Source organism: Alternaria triticimaculans (genome assembly GCF_023758025.1).
Source record: "Alternaria triticimaculans strain BMP 0046 chromosome Unknown scaffold_1, whole genome shotgun sequence".
Lineage (NCBI taxonomy): Eukaryota > Fungi > Ascomycota > Dothideomycetes > Pleosporales > Pleosporaceae > Alternaria > Alternaria triticimaculans.
This window is the reverse complement of record NW_026055958.1, coordinates 1,695,881-1,714,761: the sequence shown is the minus strand read 5'-3', so window position 1 is coordinate 1,714,761 and position 18,881 is coordinate 1,695,881. Positions and strand designations below refer to the sequence as shown.

The 18,881-nt window shown below is 52.6% G+C and overlaps 6 protein-coding genes across 6 annotated transcripts; 4 read left to right on the top strand and 2 right to left on the bottom strand.

Annotated features, from left to right (window-relative positions):
- Positions 1-139: 139 nt before the first annotated feature.
- Positions 140-1,426, top strand: J4E78_000543 (uncharacterized protein; the record flags this gene model as incomplete). The annotated part of the gene is made up of 2 exons (XM_049361206.1): positions 140-1,276; positions 1,328-1,426. The coding sequence occupies 2 exons, from the start codon at positions 140-142 to the stop codon at positions 1,424-1,426; spliced, it is 1,236 nt and encodes a 411-aa protein (XP_049226489.1).
- A 3,046-nt stretch (positions 1,427-4,472) lies between these two features.
- Positions 4,473-10,201, top strand: J4E78_000542 (uncharacterized protein; the record flags this gene model as incomplete). Its single annotated transcript, XM_049361205.1, has 4 exons — positions 4,473-4,509; positions 4,698-6,242; positions 6,807-7,957; positions 8,867-10,201. 4 exons carry the CDS (start codon positions 4,473-4,475, stop codon positions 10,199-10,201), a joined length of 4,068 nt encoding a protein of 1,355 aa, XP_049226488.1.
- Positions 10,202-10,665: 464 nt separating this feature from the next.
- J4E78_000541 (uncharacterized protein) lies at positions 10,666-11,665 on the top strand (the record flags this gene model as incomplete). Its single annotated transcript, XM_049361204.1, has 3 exons — positions 10,666-10,701; positions 10,750-10,831; positions 10,881-11,665. The coding sequence occupies 3 exons, from the start codon at positions 10,666-10,668 to the stop codon at positions 11,663-11,665; spliced, it is 903 nt and encodes a 300-aa protein (XP_049226487.1).
- A 133-nt stretch (positions 11,666-11,798) lies between these two features.
- J4E78_000540 (uncharacterized protein) lies at positions 11,799-14,123 on the bottom strand (the record flags this gene model as incomplete). Its single annotated transcript, XM_049361203.1, has 3 exons — positions 11,799-13,594; positions 13,689-13,839; positions 14,004-14,123. 3 exons carry the CDS (start codon positions 14,121-14,123, stop codon positions 11,799-11,801), a joined length of 2,067 nt encoding a protein of 688 aa, XP_049226486.1.
- Positions 14,124-14,410: 287 nt separating this feature from the next.
- J4E78_000539 (uncharacterized protein) lies at positions 14,411-16,052 on the top strand (the record flags this gene model as incomplete). Its single annotated transcript, XM_049361202.1, has 4 exons — positions 14,411-14,521; positions 14,574-14,627; positions 14,680-14,707; positions 14,761-16,052. 4 exons carry the CDS (start codon positions 14,411-14,413, stop codon positions 16,050-16,052), a joined length of 1,485 nt encoding a protein of 494 aa, XP_049226485.1.
- A 43-nt stretch (positions 16,053-16,095) lies between these two features.
- Positions 16,096-16,993, bottom strand: J4E78_000538 (uncharacterized protein; the record flags this gene model as incomplete). Its single annotated transcript, XM_049361201.1, has 2 exons — positions 16,096-16,707; positions 16,760-16,993. The coding sequence occupies 2 exons, from the start codon at positions 16,991-16,993 to the stop codon at positions 16,096-16,098; spliced, it is 846 nt and encodes a 281-aa protein (XP_049226484.1).
- Positions 16,994-18,881: the final 1,888 nt, after the last annotated feature.

The following is an 18,881-nucleotide window of genomic DNA, read 5'->3' as shown; positions in this document are numbered from 1 at the left end:
AAGTAGAGCTGGGCGGGGATTGGTGGGCGCAAGGGCCGAATGTGAAAACGACAGGAGGGTCTTGGAAAAGATAGTCAGTAAGCTAATCTCTCAGACTCAGGATCGAAATAGTCGCCTGCTTTTTTGTAATAACCACAGCATGCGCACGCGACCCAGGGCACCTCCACCCAAGCTTCACCTCAATATTGCAATGGCTCCCCATTCCCCAATTGCAGCGCACTTCTCGGGCAAGCTCACAAGCCAAGTTCGAAGGGTCCTGCCTGCATATCTTGCCCTGCTTTTTATCTTCTTGTTCTTCGCCAACACACACTTCTTTACTACACCTATTCGGGCTGCCAACAATTACAGGCGCGAGCTCAGATACCAACAGCCACTGCAGCTAAAAACTGATGTGATTCCGAGGAAGATTTGGCAGACATGGAAGGTCGGCCCTCTTGGCTTCGAGAAGCGCGACTCGGATTCAGCGAAGACCTGGCCGGCGAAGAACCCCCGGTATCGGTACGAGGTTTTGACCGACGATAACGCGAACGATTATCTCGAATTCCACTACGGCGCTCACGGTATCAACAGACCAGACCTTGTCAACCTTTACCGAGAGCTTAACATAACGATCATCAAGGCTGACTTGCTTCGTTATCTCGTCATGTATGCTGAGGGTGGTGTGTATGCCGACATAGATGTGGAGTGTCTCCGTCCTATCGATCGATTCATACCCGAACGGTACATTGAGGAGGAGGTCGATATGATCATTGGTGTGGAGATTGACGAGCCGACCTTCGCTGAGCACCCCATCCTTGGTGGCAAGTGCAAGTCCTTTTGCCAATGGACGTTCGCCGCCAAGCCCAGACTGCCAGTCATGATGAGGCTCATGGAGAACATACAAGCGTGGCTTCATGAGCTGTCTCATCAGAAAGAAGTCGAGATATCAGAGCTGCAGCTAGACTTCGACGAGGTCATAAGCGGGACGGGTCCATCCGCGTTCACGAAGGCCGTACTGGAGCAGATGACTGCACAGAATCAAGGCAGGCCGGTTACCTGGGACCTCTTCCACAACCTTGCAGAGTCGAGGCTCGTTAATGGCATCCTGGTGTTGAACGTGGAGGCTTTCGCAGCCGGCCAAGGTCACTCGGACTCTGGTAACCATGACTCAAGGGGGGCTTTGGTCAAGCATCACTACCATGCTTCGGGATGGCCGACACTTCACCCGCGCCGCAATCACCCCATGTACGGCGAGGTAGAGCAATGTAACTGGAAGCCTGAGTGTGTAGCAGAATGGGTAAGTCTGCCAGCGACCTTCTATACACGCATCTTTACTGACATCGCATAGGACAAGAACGTCGCCGAATGGGACACGCTGCCCAAAGAAGAGCAGGATAAGCGCATCGCCAGCAAACCGGCACCGCCCGGTGGCATCAAGCCCCACTAGACTTGAGCCTCTTGTATATATGTGGGCGAAAGGTGTCCAAAACCGAATACATCGGGGTCTGCAGTGCGGCTGCATCGGGTCGGCGCGTGCGGGATGGAGCGGAGGTGTCGGGTGCTACCCATCGCGTCGTCAGCTCGTGGTAGGGCGCGGTTCGTCTCGAGCCCCAGAAGCCGAAGCGTAGCGCCGCGCAGTCTCGTACTCAACGGCCGCCATGGCCGCGGGTGTAGTTGGTGGTAGCTAGGGGGCGTGGTGATGGAGAGGTAGCGGAGCTCGCGTCTATGGACGATCAAACAGATTTTGGGCCGTGACGTCATCGACGCGTCGGCCTACCACACGAATAATGTAATGTCATATGAACACAGCACAGCCAGCATTGCTCTTTGCTACGTCTTGGTTTATTCAAACATCTTTGTCGCCCATAGTCTCGTCTCCAAATCTGCGTCTTGTGAGAATAGGTGTGAGAGCTGATCGTCACTTAGGCCAATGTTGAGAAGGCGTCGCTCAAATCGCCGCGTGAGATATGCTTCTTTTATAATGGCTCAGGGTACGTCTTCGAATTTTCATCACTATACATCAATAGCTCCAGATCCTGCCGTTACTTATGCGATGATATCTCCTACCAACATTGTCATACCTAGGTACCTAGGTGTTGTCTGCTCGACACTCGACGTAGAGGCTGCGATCTCAACAGCGCACGGGTATGCCCTTCCACTAGTGTTACCAGCAAGTGGCCTTATCTCAACGTTCGCGGCCTTGATGCTAAGATGTGGGTCTCGATTCGGGTCCCAGAATAACGCGTACTACTGTCTAGACTATGCTAACTCGATTATTCTGGTCGAATTTGATATTCGCATCTCTCGAATCGGTTCCCGCGTCGAGAGACTCTAAGATTCACACACCCAAACATATGTAGCGCCAGCGCATTATTGTATTATGAAGCGACTCATTCAGGCTATTACCCGCTTTTGTCGAGGAAGATGCCGGGGGAGGCAGATAAATATTAGAGCCCTCCTGATAACCCAGACACGACATCTTGGGAGAATGTTTTCCCATCCCGACCAAGAGCTCTGTCATGTTGGACTTTTACAGTAGAAGGTCGGAAAGCTGGGGCTCGTCGATGAGTGAGATTCAGTGTATCGAAACCTGGGGTACATCTGGGGAAGGAATATGAAGACATTAGTTTGGTGTCGTTCTTGCGCGACAATCAAAGACGGCAAGACCATTGAAGGATCAGATCTGTATTTACTTTCACTTGACACACTCGACCAGACTGTCCTACTCACATTGCGAATGCAGCACTGATAGAGCTGTTTCATTGTCTTCCGGCGATCGCCTATGTGGGTAATCGCTCCGGCAACGGTACTATGGACCGTATAATTCATTCACACCGCCCATACAACGTGTTGATCGCATCACTCAATTTCACAACAGTAATGGGAGCTAGCAATAACACCCAGAGTTCTTTTCTATAATTCCAAGTCATTGGCACACCTTCCTTGGCAGCGCAGATGTCGCGACAGTCTTCGCAAGAATGGCAAACGCGCCCGCAGACCGAAACAAATTCGACAGACTGTAGGCAGCAAAGCTTCGTACCCGACCTAGAAATAGGATTCCACACGATCACGTCCAGTTTCACTGGCGAGGAGAGTGCGGAGGAGAGCCATCGCGATGACCGCAACCAGAGAGTTGGCTTAAATCGACCTCACACAATACCATCAGCAGATACTGTAGACAACAGCATGACAACAAACGGCCTCATCCGCAGTTCGACCTCTTCGAGTCTGCACTCGCTCGATCTGAGCAACTTGGCTACAGCATTGCCTCCAACTGGCTTGACCGGCTCGTCATCGCAAGGACACTCAACGATACATGCTCGTCCGGCGAAGCTCTTCCGGTCCGCTCCCACGCGGATGTTCGCGTCACCAGGTAAACGCTCAACTTCTCCAACCGAGTCGATCGGCTCTAGCTATTCCTGGCGCTCTGGTAGAGCAGGCGTGCACGGTCGACTTCGTGATAAACCACAAGGACCGGATATGACAGAATCATACGCAAATAGAGGTGGGGGCGTCCCCGAAGTGATCCATCACGAACAAAGAGGGCGGAGTAGGGAACAGGAACGGGAAAGAGAGAAGCGGCCTGGTCTTGCACGGAGACTCTTTCGACGCTTCACAAGCTCTGATGTAGATGCGCAGAGAGACGATTCGAGCATACCGAGCACTGGAGATGCATACGGCGTGAGACGTGGCAAACGAAGGAGTACCAATTTCGGGTTCTAATTGAAATGGGCCCCGGGGGCTCAGGAATATGCCACGTGACATCATGGGGCATACGACCAGACGATGTAAAGCCATCGTGTTGGAGGATAGAAGCGGACTCAATTTTGAGCTTACTAAGAACGTGTTGAGAGGTGGTAAGTCTGCTTCATGAGGAGATACCTAGGTAGCGTCGAGAAGTAAGGCGCGCGTCATGACGTCAGCCACGTGATGTGCATTTCGCGGGTACCAACCTTGGAAGGTAGTGCAGACTACATATGAATATTACCCAAACGTTGTAACTGGACTGTCTCGCATTTTACAAATCTATAATCATGAGAAGAGATGAAGCAACGCATATTCGAATATCTTGTCAGATCCGCACATACTGCCCAGGTGAGAGTGTCTTCGAAACTGTGCACGGGCAATGACGTCCCCATCGCGAACGCGCGCCCGACCTTGGATAGCTGCCAATCTTCCCACTTCCCTTCCAGCTCCTCATCTCCTTCTACTTGTTTTCGTCAAATCACGTCAGGATTCTGCCCATCACGTTTCGTAGTCGTCCGTAACAGCCATGCGGCGGCGGGGTAACTTGATTTTAGCTGGGTGCAACGCGCCCGCGTGGTGGCTTAGCGCGATGATGGGACGCCGCACTGCCGTTCGCTCACCCTCGTGACAGCTTGCGCCGCTAATGCACCTCTCACTTCCTGCGACTTCATTGCAGTCGATCGACAGCTATTTAGGTCAAACTTTGTTGTGCATTTCGCGACGCCATCCAAATACGATAGGACGCTATGGACCATGTCAGCGCATCTCTCGAACTCCTTCATCGTACGTGTCACCGTCAATAATCGCTTGAACTCCTCGATCAACGACCTACCACGTTCTAAGCTTCGTGTATTTCACGACATTGTGCAAGAGATGGCTGAACTAAAAAGGTCTTGACTAATCGTTTGTCTGCTCTCAAATACGGAACAGGAGACAATGGGGTTAGATTCACGATGCTAACGTCGCTGTAGTCATTTGCGCAACTTTGATCTTTGTCCGCGACGTCACGAAAGACACAAGCGGCGTAACTAATACAACGAACTTTTTGAACGAGACGCTTGTGTTTCTGGATGTGTTTTCGAATGTCTGCTTCAGCGACTTAACCGGAGTTCTACGCGACAGTCGTTTACATCGTATCTTACCAAGTGATGTAGAGCACTCTCTTTACTCGCTCAACAAGTCTCTAGCCGCGCACCGGGAGGCGTGGAGGTACATCGGCAAGAGTCCCACCCCTGGTGCGGGGCAAAGAAGCATTGAGGATCTGAAGCGCGGTCGCGCCGCGTCACTAGATGTTCAGCATGAAAAGAAGAGCTGGAGAGACGAAATGAAAGAACGCTCGCAACTCTGGCGAGAAAAGGCGCGGCCAGGGCTATACAAAGCATTGTTCGGAGAAGAGGAGATGGCCACACTCACCTTGAATTGCTTGCAATGGACACATCGGCTTCGTCAAACTCTGGAAATTGTCTTCCTTGGCATCGGACCTCCGGATCCAGGATTCGGTAATTCTAGGCAGGCGGCTATCCTTGGCGTGGCAGAACAACTCGAACGCCAGCATCGAGCAGGTGCAGAACCTTCGGGCGACTATACTGCGCTCGTTGGCGCGCTCAGAGAAACGATCAGCACTGGGCAGCCATCGCACGGCCTTATCAAGACGATATACGATGACGGTGGAGATGAAGTCGACGTTCTTGTTGAAACGCGATCGGACGACGAGACGCCTGCTGAGTACATGTGTCATTTGACGTGGTTGTTACAGGCTCCTCATCAGACTGACGTATCCGTCAAGAGCGACGCCCAGAACGGCTACCAGCTGCATACATTAAGCTGTATGGGTTTCATCGATGATCCACTCAACAGAAGGAGTCTGATCGTCTACCGCGCTCCGCAAAGCCATCCTTGGGCATCAAACCCACCGTCTTTGTATGACATGATCTCGAAGGGTCCGACCGCGAGACCCTCAATAGGAAGTCGCTTTCTCATCGCAAGAGCGCTGACAAGCACACTACTCGAGTCGCATGCCTCCGGCTGGGTTCACGGGAACGTACAGTCGCGCAGTATCGTAATGCTGCCAAGATCGTTTAACGATCTTGAGTTGTCTCCCTTCTTTGTTGGCTGGGGTGTCCTCCAACCCCTCGAGGCTACGCACTTCCCGTTGGAGCCGAACCTGTACCGCCACCATGACCGTTTTGGCCGACCATCTTCAGAATATTCCAACGAGCACGAGATCTACTCACTGGGCGTGGTTCTTCTAGAGCTTGGACTATGGCGGACGATGGCGAAAGTCTTCGCCCGCCGCATAGAGAAGTTCCCGATCTTCGGCATAGTACAGCAGCAGGATCTCTTTAATCGTATACACAATGCGATACTAGATTGGGCCAACAGTACCGAAATCGAGAGAGAGATGGGAAAGGCTTACGCGCAAGTCGTGTCAAAGTGTCTTACTTGGCACTATGAAGATCCAGTCGAAGGCATGATTGAGTTCCGAAAGCAAGTCGTGGACGTGTTGACTACAGGATGTGGATTATAGCTGGTGGACTGCTTCTGGACATCTAACCCAGTCCAATTGCGACAAATACCAAGTTTGAGAGCGATTAAACACTAGCGACTGAGGACAAGGAGTGGTCGCGTAAACAAAGCAACGGCCTCAGCGGAAAGAGTCCTACGCCAAACACCAAATACAAGCGCGCATCAAACAGCAACGAATGTGTCGACACACAAACCTCTTGGGCGGGGAAAGTGATGTTTCGTATGCTATATGTTGACGCTACGACCTCGCATCAACGGTTGAGTCGGTCCACCCTCTTCGTCAGTATATACAATACAACAGTATATGGTAGTCCAAGATTTCAAATCACTTATCGGTTACGATGTTCGGGGTTCTTCCAGTGGTCTTCACGCCAAGTGAGCTCCCTGCCTCACTGCCCGGAAAATGCTATGACCACACATGGCCAGCGTCTGTCATTGCAGGCTTTCCAGAGGTGCTATGACGTTGCGAAAATTATATCATCTCGCCATGGGCCCGTTCAGGAGATGCAAGTGAGCACGGGCACCCAGAGGGTGCTTCGTCTACTGATAAATAGCCCGTCTCTTACACTCAAGCACCTTGGCTCCCCTCCACCCTTACACCCACCAGCGCTCTCAAAGTCTTGGTTTCACCGGCTGTACCGCGACTACCGCTCTCCTCGTAAACCGCCCCGCCCTCACATCTTCCGACAAGCGCCTAAAAGACTGCGCCGACCCGACGGACTCTGCCCGCATCGCGCGACCACAAGGCCAAACTCCGACCGTCGAAATGTCCAACTTGAACGAAGAACACGGTCCGGAAGACATGGTCTGGGTCGCGGCCGATGTTCAGATGAGGGAAGAACAAGATCTGAATCGTGCCCTTGAAGCAAGTCGGGCTTCCGCGGGAATCGGGGTACCACCGCGTCCAACGAGCGCTAGGGTCACAAGACAATCCGAGGCGGAGGACGAGGAGATTCTTGTTGCGCTCGACATCAGCCGGATAGAAGCAGAAGCGGCGGCCCAGAGACGCAATGCAGACGCGGAGGCGGATCAACAACGCCTTCTCGAGGCTCAAAGGCAGTCGGAGCTCGAAGCACGAGCTGCCGATCAAGAACGCGAGCACACTTTTGTTGCGCTATCCATCAGCCAGGTAGAGGCAGAAGAGGCGGATCGGAGACGCAATGCAGACGCAGAGGCGGACCAACAACGCCTTCTCGAAGCTCAAAGGCAGTCGGGGCGTGAAGCACTAGCTGCCGATCAAGAGCGTGAGGCTACCCGGAAAGCTGAGCTACTGTCTTTGAAGGATGAGCGAGCTCGGGCTCAAACTGCGCGATTACACCAAGAGACCTTGGATCAGGCCATCGTCGAGAGCAAGGTGGCTGCCGAGACTGAGCAGCGGCAACATGAACAAGAGTCTGCACGCCTTCAGGAAGCATACGCTGTACGCGGCCTGAGCGAAGACGAGCAGTTGCTGATAGCGATAAGCCAAAGCAAGAATGAAGAGCATTCTCGTGAAGTTGCACACGTCGGGCAACTTCGGGAGGATATGCTGCGCTCGGTGAACGAGCACGGACGGACCTCTGCACCATCGAACGAGCCATCGGCTACCCAGTCTCCAGAAGACCGCCCAGTGTTGGGAGCCATGGCATCCTATCCTCCGGGTCCGGTGACTGAGCAGGAACAAAGGAGTGTGGCCGATGCTCGGGAGGTCATTGACAATCCGAACGTACTCTATCGGCCTTTAACGCCGATCTCAGAGGCATCTGCATCGCGGCCAGCAAGTCTTCGATCAGTGGCAGAAGCCCAAGCCCAACGTTTTAACATCGTCACGATGGATCACAGCAGGCTGGATGTCAGGCTTCCATACCCACCTGGCGCACTTCCTACACCACCAGCCTCTGATAGAAGCAGATCGTCTATTCGATCAATTTCATCAGGCCGCCCACCGTCTTATCAGACGATAGAAGAGAACCCTGCGCGGAGAGTGGAATCGTTTGAGGTACCCCATGATATCCCGAACGAGTCGCAGACTAGCGGAGCGCCTCCCCGATATCCCGGCGCTTATCCTCCGTCTCCTTCCCAGGCCGGTTCGGCGGCTGATAGTACGGTGCTCGATTCAAGGCCGATCGCTGGGACGCCCTTACTTCCAGGAGCATACCCTCCATCGTATGCGAGCAGTAGAGCACCTCGCAGCGTGGCGAGAGCATTTTCTGAAACGCCTGTGCAAGAAAGTGTCGTGTCTCGACGCCCGTTGGGTAACAGGGGATCCAGCAATGTGTCTTCAGTGTCCTCATTCCAGGGCCGAACTGCGGGTAATAGTCATCTGCAGGGAATCAATGTGTCTACGCGAAGCGAATCGTTCCCTGGCGCATATCCGCCATCGTCGCAAGCAAGTCATGTCCCGAGTCGGCTGAATACGGTATCGTCCGGAGGGACATTCTTCACAGCCCTGGAAACGCAGCCACCTCAGCGCGTTTCAACACCACAGTCCACTCTCTCCGATCTCTGGAATCATCGGGACCGAGATAGTTCTCGGGAAGGACCAGAACCCCGTCCGTTCACACCCGTTTCGTCATCTGCATATTCGAGCGAAGCTTCATCTGCCATTCGACCGCCGTCGTCTCGCACGTCTCAGGGGAGTGTTGCGCGTAAGCCTGTTGCAAGATCTCAGCACGCTACTTCCGTTGCTGCTGAGCACCCAGCGCCAGCCACTGCGGCCGATACTGTCAGCTCGTCGGACGTGATCTCGTCTGGCTTGCGGCAGGACCCGGTGACAAACATATTTAACGGTCCGGTCAGTGTGACCATCAACAACTTTCCCGAAGCGCCCAAGTCCTCCCAGAATCTGTTGAAGCAAGTCTTCAATAAGAGCAGGCAGACTAACAAGGGCGTGAAAGCTGTCGAGCAGAAAGGGGCAGAGTTCTACGTCAAGGGTGTAGCTGAAGCGACAAGCAACCTTTGGAAGAATAAGAGAAAGATACTTCCTGCCAGGTCTTCCAAATCAGCCGGAAATGCTATGATCAACGAAGCGAGGGAAATTGATCGTTTTCCTGGTTCTCCGGCTCATGACGACGTGGGTACTATCGCCAGTCCCTGGCCTGCGAGACAGTGTCTGCACGTCGTGAACGCAGATCCAACGCACTCGGGTTTGAGCACACCTGAAACCACAAGGCTGCTGCAATCAGAAATGTCCGGACAGCAGAGTGAAGAGGTCGACACCCCTCGACCATCTACATTGCAGCGGTCGGTAACGTCACCTCCGCTGACAGCGACGATACCGTCGAGGCCAATGTCGCTGGATCGATCGATCGTGTCCCAGATTTCGGACGTGAACGGCAATGCAGTAACTCCGCCTAGTGTCTGTCAATCGAGAGTGAGAAGCTCGATGGATAGTTTCCGGTGCGCTTCCGAATTGCGCCCTCAGCCGCTGGATATTCGCAAACAGCCTCCTCCTGTTCCACCAAAACCTTTGGAGCTGGCCAGTCCTTCTGCAGGTGTAGCACCATCGCGACCACCACCGCCTCCTCGCAGCCGGAATCCGATGACGAGGCGTATGCTTGGCGAGCAAGAGGAGGTATCTGGGTGGGTGCAGCAACCAGTGCATTTTCCTGGCATGAATTCGACCCAAGGACCAACAATGGGATCACCGGATTCCATGACGGTGACACCCCCAACACCTCGGCGGATCAACGTCGACTTGAACCGCCGCAGTCAATTTGGGCCAATTGACACGAGCTTGGCGAACGTGCCTCCTGGTGAACGTCGCATCGACGAGTTCAACTCGCGATCGATGATGGACTTGGGCATGATGGGCCAAGTAGGCAACCCTGCGATAATGGAGCCACTGCGTGGACAGTACGAGCAGACCTATGCCCGTCCACCGCACGTGCAGCAGGAAAGGCTGAACTCGGATGCGAGGGCAAGAAAGAAAGAGAAGGACACGCAGAAGGCTTTGCGGAAGCAGTTTTGAAGGTTGAAAAGGCACCGAGGAGTAAAGCCTGGGATAGAGGAAGAGTACCCATCTGACTATTTCAGCATCGTTCTAGCAAGCATCGTAAATAATTGTATACTGTTTTCCGTCTCGAAAAGGTTTGCAGTGCTGTTGTCGCATCGTCATTCCGTCGTGGCAAGGCTCCAATAGGCTTGCAGCTCAATGGCTATTCCTTTGGTTTGCTTGTCAACCGGGAAAGAACGTCTCAGATAACGTTACCCGACATCGCGCGTATGAGTGGTGGGGTAGTGACCCGCTCGAGCAGGGGTGTCGGCCTCTCCATCAATTCCCGATCGATAAGCAGTGGAGTTGCATGCCGTCGTAATGAGACCAACTGTTGCGCCGCGACTTAAAAGAGAATAAGTATCCAAGAGCCAGGCACGAAATACCTCGTTGAACGATTCCCCAAAGTTCTATCGATCGATTGCTCAAAATTTGAAAGCATGGGGTCTATAGATATCGCAGGTGGTATGAGGACGGTAGGCAATCAATGGGAATAGTCAAAGAGCAATGCTAACGCTGCATAGAGTTGGAGTCGTTTAGTGCGGTTTGTCGCGACCGAGGACGGTGCTGAGCACATCGGCGAGCCCATTGATGCTGAGTTGGATGGTACGTCGATCTGTTGTCATTATTGCCCGCTGTTGCTAATACGTTGCAGTCGGCGCAGCCCTTACTTCAGGATCAGAAGTCAAAGTCCGCGTTTTCACAGGGTCATCGGTACTCTCCCTAGATGCCCAGCCAACACTAGTGACCTACACGATATCAAGACTACTGCCACCGCTCTCAAAAGCCGAGGTCGGAACAATTCGCTGTATAGGCCTGAATTACCGGAAACATGCCAAAGAGATGAACTTGAACCTTCCCAACCACCCGACGCTGTTCTTCAAGCCTTCGACATGCCTAGGGGCACCAAATGCGCCTTTAGTCATTCCACATCAGGCGACAGATGGCCAGGCCGATTACGAAGCCGAGCTCGCGGTTGTCATCGGGAAGCCAGCCAAGAACGTGAGCAAAGAAGATGCGATGGATTACGTGCTGGGCTACACGTGTTCGAATGACGTGACAGCGCGAGTTCACCAGTTCAACGGCGCGCAATGGGGGTTCGGCAAGGGCTTTGATGGCTTCGCGCCAATAGGGCCATGCTTGGTATCGGCGTCTTCGATACCAAACCCAGGCGACATTGAGCTGAAGACGGTACTCAACGGCGTGACTATGCAATATTCGCTGGCGAACGATATGATTTTCAGCATACCAGAAATAGTGGCATATCTGAGCCAAGGAACGACGTTGGAGCCAGGTACTGTGATCATGACGGGTACGCCGCATGGAATTGGTGTGAGCAAGGTGCCGAAGGTATGGCTCAAACCGGGAGATGATCTGAGGATTGTAATGAATCATGGTATGGGAAGTCTGGTTACACCCGTAGCTTATGAGGAAGCTTAGAGTATATACCGACAGCGAGGCTACATGACATACAAGTGGAAAAGTAGTACCATCTTTTTAGAGAGCAACGAGATATGCCACAACCATGGTTGTACAATTGGCGGGGTCGGCAGTATCTACAGAGCGTGATGCGCTATTGGAAGCCGAACAGCATCTGCTCTTGTGTGATGTTGTCCAGTACATTCTCCCAGTGTTGTAGATCGGTTGGCTCAAACAAGGTCGTAAAAGATGGGTCACCCCATGGAGGCGCATGCCATTGGAAGGGCCCACCTGCACCTATCGCCGGCAGATCTGGCACCGTTACCGAGCTGTCTTCCGTATACGGTGATGTCAGGTCGATGGTATTGGCACCATGCACGGCAGGTTGCGCATTGTCTGCTGTGTTGGGACGTGTTTCGGCACGATTAGCACGAAACTGATTTGCTTTCTTGATGCAGAGTTCAATGATTTTGACCTCAGCTAGCGCGAACTCATTGAGCCAGATATCAGCTCTTTGCATCTCACAATATGCGGAGAGGTCCTCTAGTATCGCGCGACATTTAGGCGAGTGTGGATCTTTGACAGCAATTATTCCGAGGACTAAAGCACTGTTGAAGAGGTGGTGTGGACCCAAAGTCCACTTCAGACGGTCATTCAATGGCTGTTGGAAGTAATCGATGCGCATGGCAAGGTCAGCGCATGCCGACGATATGCACGCATCGTGACTATGTCTGAAGCGATTCGTGATACTTTGGCGTAGCAAGTACGGTCGATGAAGCGTGACGCGGGCGAAGTGGTACATGGAGTGGAGATGCAAACGATTCCAGTAAAGGAAGGGGTGCGTGCCATCCATAGATGTGTCTGCGGTTTTCAGGTGATAGTAATCTGGTAATCTTGCCTCCCAATCGATAATATCATGATCTAGCGAAATTATGGTGTCGTAAGAAACGGTGAAGAGACCAAAGCAACGCTCTTGGATGCTGCCAATAATCTTTGCCAGATCGTGTGCGAGAAAGTTGTACACGCTCAGAGTAGGCTCAGACATTGGTAGTTCTGGAATGGCGGACGTGTCCTCGTCCGGTTGGTCGTCCAACCAGACGTTGGTGGCTCTCTTGACGAGACATTGCTGGTCAACTATGGCGAAGGGACGACCGATGGCAAGCGCGATAGTTTTATCCAATGTGTAAAGATGGCTCCACAAACGCCTTCGGGTTTCGGTCTCTTTACGCGAGAGACGCCAACGTTCGCCATCGATATGCATGCCTTGTGCTTGGGCCATACGCATGGCAAAACTGGTCGTAAGCCAAGCCTCTGGTACTCTTCGCAAATGGATCAGATAGCGTGTGACCAGAAGACCGGCACGAACAAGATCTGTCGACTCTCCGTAGAATGTTGGTGCAATGACTATAGCACGTCTTGCTGCCCAGTAAAAGCGTAGTGATGTCTCTTGAAGCTCACGTTGCACTTCGCCATTCTTTGGATGGGGGCAGTCGAGGAAAACACCGTACGCAAGGACAATGAATAACAATGCCAGCCACCTGAGATCGATAGATGCATAATCATCGAAGCCAAATTTACGCTCCCAGAACTCGTCATACTTCGATTGGAAAGACTGCGGATGGATGGCGTCTATGGTCCAGTTCAACTTTTCAAGAAAGACATGTACGAGGCGATCGACACTGGCTTTGTTGCGTGGCAGCAAACCCAGCAGATCCCAGATCTGCGAAAAAGGGCCTCCAACATCGCGGAAAGATTGCGCCGAGGCCGCAGCATGCCGTATACCGGAGGAAAGATCTGGTGCGGGCTCTTCAATTATCTTTGCTGCAGCTTGTGGTCCAAAATAGGATGAGCCGAAAAAGGATGGGGCATCTCGACTGCGGAAGAGATTACCGACTTGTGCGTCTCTGGGTTCGGGCGAGTTTCTGGCACGCGTGGAAGTGGTTCGTGTGTCTTCGCGGTAACATTAGCACCGATCTTTGCAATGAGCGTGTCGACAAGGCTCTCGCGTTCTGCTACGCAAAGGCCAGCGCCGATACAAACGTACCTGTGGGATTCTCTGAGGATATATCGTCATTCAGAGGGATAGCGGCGATACGTGAAGTTTGCCGACGACGGGCTTCAGCCTCGTCGCTGTACGTGCAGCTTGAGGCAACGTCGCGTCTGCTGCAGTTGAAGCATGGCAGCTCTCCGTCGCACTGCGTAAGCCATCAGCTACCTATCCGCTCTATTGAGCATTGCTCGTAGAATGATTGCAATCGTTCATAACAGAAGCGCTGCGAAGATGGCTGGGTTGGCGGGTCGTCATCACAACGCGTTATCGCGCCGCGAAGCTCGGAGCGACTGCTTACGTCATACGCACTTTCTGCTTCCGCCGATGGCACGCGACACAGCTCTTCGCTTGTCGACCTCTCTTCCTCTTCTTCGTCGACGGACCTTCGTCACCTCTGTCCATCTCTCCCTCGTATCGCGTCTCCGTCATGTTGATGATTCCCGATAACGCTGGGATTTAGCCGATAGTATCTCTATCGGACGCCTGCCTGCCAATGTTCCTAGCGCATCCTCCATGCGTATCATGCCCACTTTAGCAGGGCTCGCTATCTTCCCGCGTCGGACAATTCCTTAGGCACCGATCGGCAATAATGTTGTCCCAGGTCAAGATGAACGGTATAAGGTATATGTCATGGCAGATGGGTCTGGTTTGGATCGCAAGCCTGTATCATGAGCTTTCCGTCTCGTCTAGCCGCGGAAGACGACACCACCGACACCATGTCGCATCCAACCCCGGATGATAAGACCTTTGATGGCTCAGTTCACGAGAAGGATACCCAAATTGGCGCTAGCGAAGAGATTCATATTGATCCAGTCGCTGAGAAGAAGGTACAAGCAATGCACGCAAAACTGGGTATCACGTGCTAACTAATCTCAACAGCTCATTCGTAAACTGGACCTCATTTTATCTCCGATGATGGTCTTGGTGTTTCTGGTATGCATACAAACTCTCATCCACTACAACGAGCCTAACAAGTGTGCTTCAGGTGGCCTACCTCGACCGGTCCAACATCGGTACACAAATCTCGCAATAATAATTTACAAGGTCATTTGCTGATAGCGCTCAGGAAATGCTGCCATCGCAGGCATGAACGAGGATCTGGGACTCAGCGGGAACCGTCTCAACGTTGCCGTAACGCTCTTCTACGTCACCTATATCGCCTTCGAGGTTCCAGCCTCTATATTGTTGAAGAAGCTGCGACCATCCCGCCTAATTCCAACATTCATCATCGGCTGGAGCGCTGTCATTATAGGGGCTGCTTTCATCGAGAACTACGCCTCTCTCATCGCTACCCGCCTGCTCCTCGGTGCCTTCGAATCCGGCCTGTTTCCGTGCTTGACGTTGTACCTGAGTATGTACTACAAGCCTCTGGAGCAAGCGCGGAGGGTGTCGTATCTCTTTGTTGCATCTGCACTAAGCGGTGCATTCGGCGGGCTACTGGCGTACGGTCTCACAAATCTCCATGGCGCAAAAGGACTAGCTGGTTGGCGCTGGCTATTTTTGGTGGAGGGTCTCATCTCCATCATCGTCGGTGTTGCTACCATCTTCCTACTACCTGACAATTTCGAGACCGCGTGGTGGTTGAACGAAGACGAAAAGGCTCTGCTTCGCGCCCGACACGAGAACGAACGATTGTACCAGGGCAAGTCGATGACAACAGATGCCTTGGACAAGTCGGAAGTAAAGCTTGCTTTCCGCGATTCCAAAGTATGGCTCAGCTCTGCTTGCCAATTCTGCGCCAATACCTGCTCCTTCGGCTTCTCGACATTTCTCCCCGTCATCATTCGTGGATTTGGATACTCTAGCATTCGCACCCAGCTCCTCACCGTGCCCGTGTACATCTGGGCCTCGGTAGTATATCTTTTCGTCGCTTTCTGCTCGGATTACTTCAACCGTCGAGCGTTCTTCATGGTCCCTTTGGCGTTAGTTACCTCAATTGGTTATGCCATGATGCTGGGTGTCTCCATGTCCTCGACTGGGGTGCTGTACTTTGCGACCTTTGTCACTGCTACTGGCATCTACTGTGTCGTGGGTTTGAACGTTACCTGGGTGATCAACAGCAATGCGGGATACTTCAAGCGCGCCACCGCCATAGGACTGCAACAAACAATCGGTAACTCGGCGGGTATCATGGCCGGCCAGATTTACCGTATTACGAATGACGATGGTCGTTATGTGATTGGTCACGTGGTCTCCATCACAACGATCACAATCGCGGCATGTGGCTACGCTCTCATGTACTTCACTTTGCGCGGCATTAATAAGAAGAGAGAGGTAATTTCTATCGAGGAACGAATCCGACAGATCGACTCAGGTAAACTTGGCGATCGCCATCCCGACTTCCGGTATACATTGTAGATACACAACCACAAAATAACGAATGCATTTCCCCATTACTAGGCTATGCAGAGAACCCAGGCTTCAGTCCCTTGAACGTTTTGGTGATATTGGTTATCGCGTCTTCAACTGGCAAGCGCTCCATAGAGCTTGCGCCATAGAAACCATGTACGCCCTTCGTTCGACTGATCACATACTCCGCATCCTCTGGCTTTGCGATAGGGCCGCCGTGACATAAGATGATGACGTCTTCCTTGATACCTGTTGCAGTATCGCGTATCTCCTGGATCAACTTCACGCAATCATCTAAGCTCTTCCCACTGCTCGCCCCGATACTTCCGCTCGTCGTAAGCCCCATATGAGCGACCAAGATATCGGCGCCTGCATTGGCCATCTTTTTCGCCTCTTCCACATTGAACACATACGGCGTCGTTAGAAGGTCCATTTCTCGCGCCATCTTCATGACTTCCACTTCGGCGTCGTAAGACATTCCCGTCTCTTCAAGATTCTGCCGGAAAGTTCCGTCGATCAATCCAACAGTCGGAAAGTTTTGGATGCCGGCGAAGCCAAGGTCTTTGAGTTGCTTCAAGAAGCGAGACATGTCTCGGAACGGGTCCGTAGCGCATACTCCTGCTAGTACCGGCGTGGATTTGACGATGGGAAGAACTTCGCCTGCCTGAGATTGTTAGCCGCTAACAGGGAGCACCTGTTTGTCGCATCTGGCATACCATTTCCAGAACCACATCATTAGCGTTTCCGTATGGCATCAAACCAGCCAGCGAACCGCGGCCTGCCATTCGGTATCTTCCGCTGTTGTATATGATGATGAGGTCGCCGCCACCGGCTTCAATAAATTTCGCGCTCAGTCCGATGCCAGCGCCCGCGCCAACAATGATCTTGCCATTGTCGATCTGCGAGCGGAGATTTTGTAATATGCTTTTACGATCGCTTGGGGGTGACATGTTTGCGAACTAAGCGTACTTCAGCTCTTAATTGGAGTGGAGATGAGGTGTCTGGTATCAAAAGATATAATCGGAAGTCTCGATGCTGTAGCGATGATGCTAGGTCGCGCTGTTGAAGTATGCACGATGACGTAATGCAAGCGCGGGGGGCATTACACGGGCATGCGCATCCACGACCCACTCGATACTTATACATCAACCTTCTGTATTCTTTATCAGATGATTATATCATTATGTCTTCTCACCCACGCGTCGTACTTCTCGGTACTTGCGACACAAAGTTGGAGGAGCTTCTTTTCCTCCGCAAAGAAATAGAACAAAACAATGTCGACGTGACGTTGATGGATGTGGGTAGAAAGCGTATAAGGCACAGTTCCATCAGCATTAGTCAAGACCAACTGCTGAAGGATCAAGGTGGCGTAGAAGATGTGAGTGAGTTACCTCGAGGCGAAGTCATCAAGACGATGGCTGCTCGCGCTACCAAGGCAGTCAAGAAATTGTTTGAAGAAGGAAAGATACACGCTGTCATCAACGCAGGAGGCTCGGGTGGCACATCCCTAGCGGCAGAAGTGATGAGAACCGCACTTCCCATCGGCTTCCCCAAACTTATCGTTTCTACAGTCGCAAGCGGTGACACTGGACCCATCGTTGGAGAAACGGATATCACTTTGATGTACAGCGTAGTGGACGTCGCTGGTCTGAACGAGGTACTCCGAAACGTGCTCAGCAACGCTGGAGCCGCCATCGCAGGAATGGCTCGAGCATATGCGTCTCGTCAAAAAGATGCCCTCCAATCTCAGAAGAAGCGCGTCGGTATTACCATGTTCGGTGTTACTACCCCAGCCGTCGATTCTATACGAACACATCTGGAAGCAAATTACGATATCGAAACGTACGTCTTCCACGCCACCGGCCACGGTGGAAAAGCAATGGAGCGACTTGTCAAAGAAGGAGGCCTTGATGCCGTGCTGGATCTTACCACTACCGAGATATGCGACCACATCACCGGCGGTGTGATGAGCGCGGGTGAGCATCGTCTCGAGGCTGCCGCAGAAGCTGGAATACCATATATCGTCTCCGTAGGCGCGACAGACATGACGAACTTTGGCCCCATGAACACGGTACCGGAACGATACAAAGATCGCAAACTTTACGAGCACAACCCTGTCGTCACCCTGATGAGGACATCGGTCGACGAAGCGACTCAAGTCGGCGATTTCATTGCGGCGAAGTTGAAAACTCATGCAAAGAACCCTGAGGCGATTCAGATATGGCTTCCGAAGGGGGGTATCAGCATGATCGCGGTCCCTGATGGGCCGTTTCAAGACGAAAAGGCGGATGCGGCGCTCTTCGATGCAATAAGAAGAGGGCTCCAGGATAGTAAGGTCGAGATAATCGAGGACGAGCGCGCAATCAACGATCAAAGTTTCTCGCGCGACATCGCGGAGGCTCTGGTCGCAAAGATGGGTATCGGTCGGAAGGCGAATTGATGGGATGCCGTATGACTTTGAGGTGCACAGAAAGAGATTGTTCAACCAACTCCAGGCGCATGGTTAGCTACACGGACAGATCCACGCATGAAAGGTGACATTTTGTGGCTGCTCTTGGCCCCGCAACCAGGGCGCACCTAAATTTATCTTAGGGCTGTGCTGTCTCCAACGTCCATCGCAAGGCAGCAGTACGCCCGTATACACGCCTCATACGGATGCTCTGCCCCTGAATGGCTATGCGAGATGAGCAACAAGGTTATGTGGGTTCAGGCGTTCTGCGCTAGCTAGCCGATGAACCGTGACTGGACGCATAGCACAGCGGCTGGATTGACGATGCTAGCGCTGATCCTGTGCCACTTGACAAACATCACCAGCTGCTTTTCCTGTCTTGTTGCTTT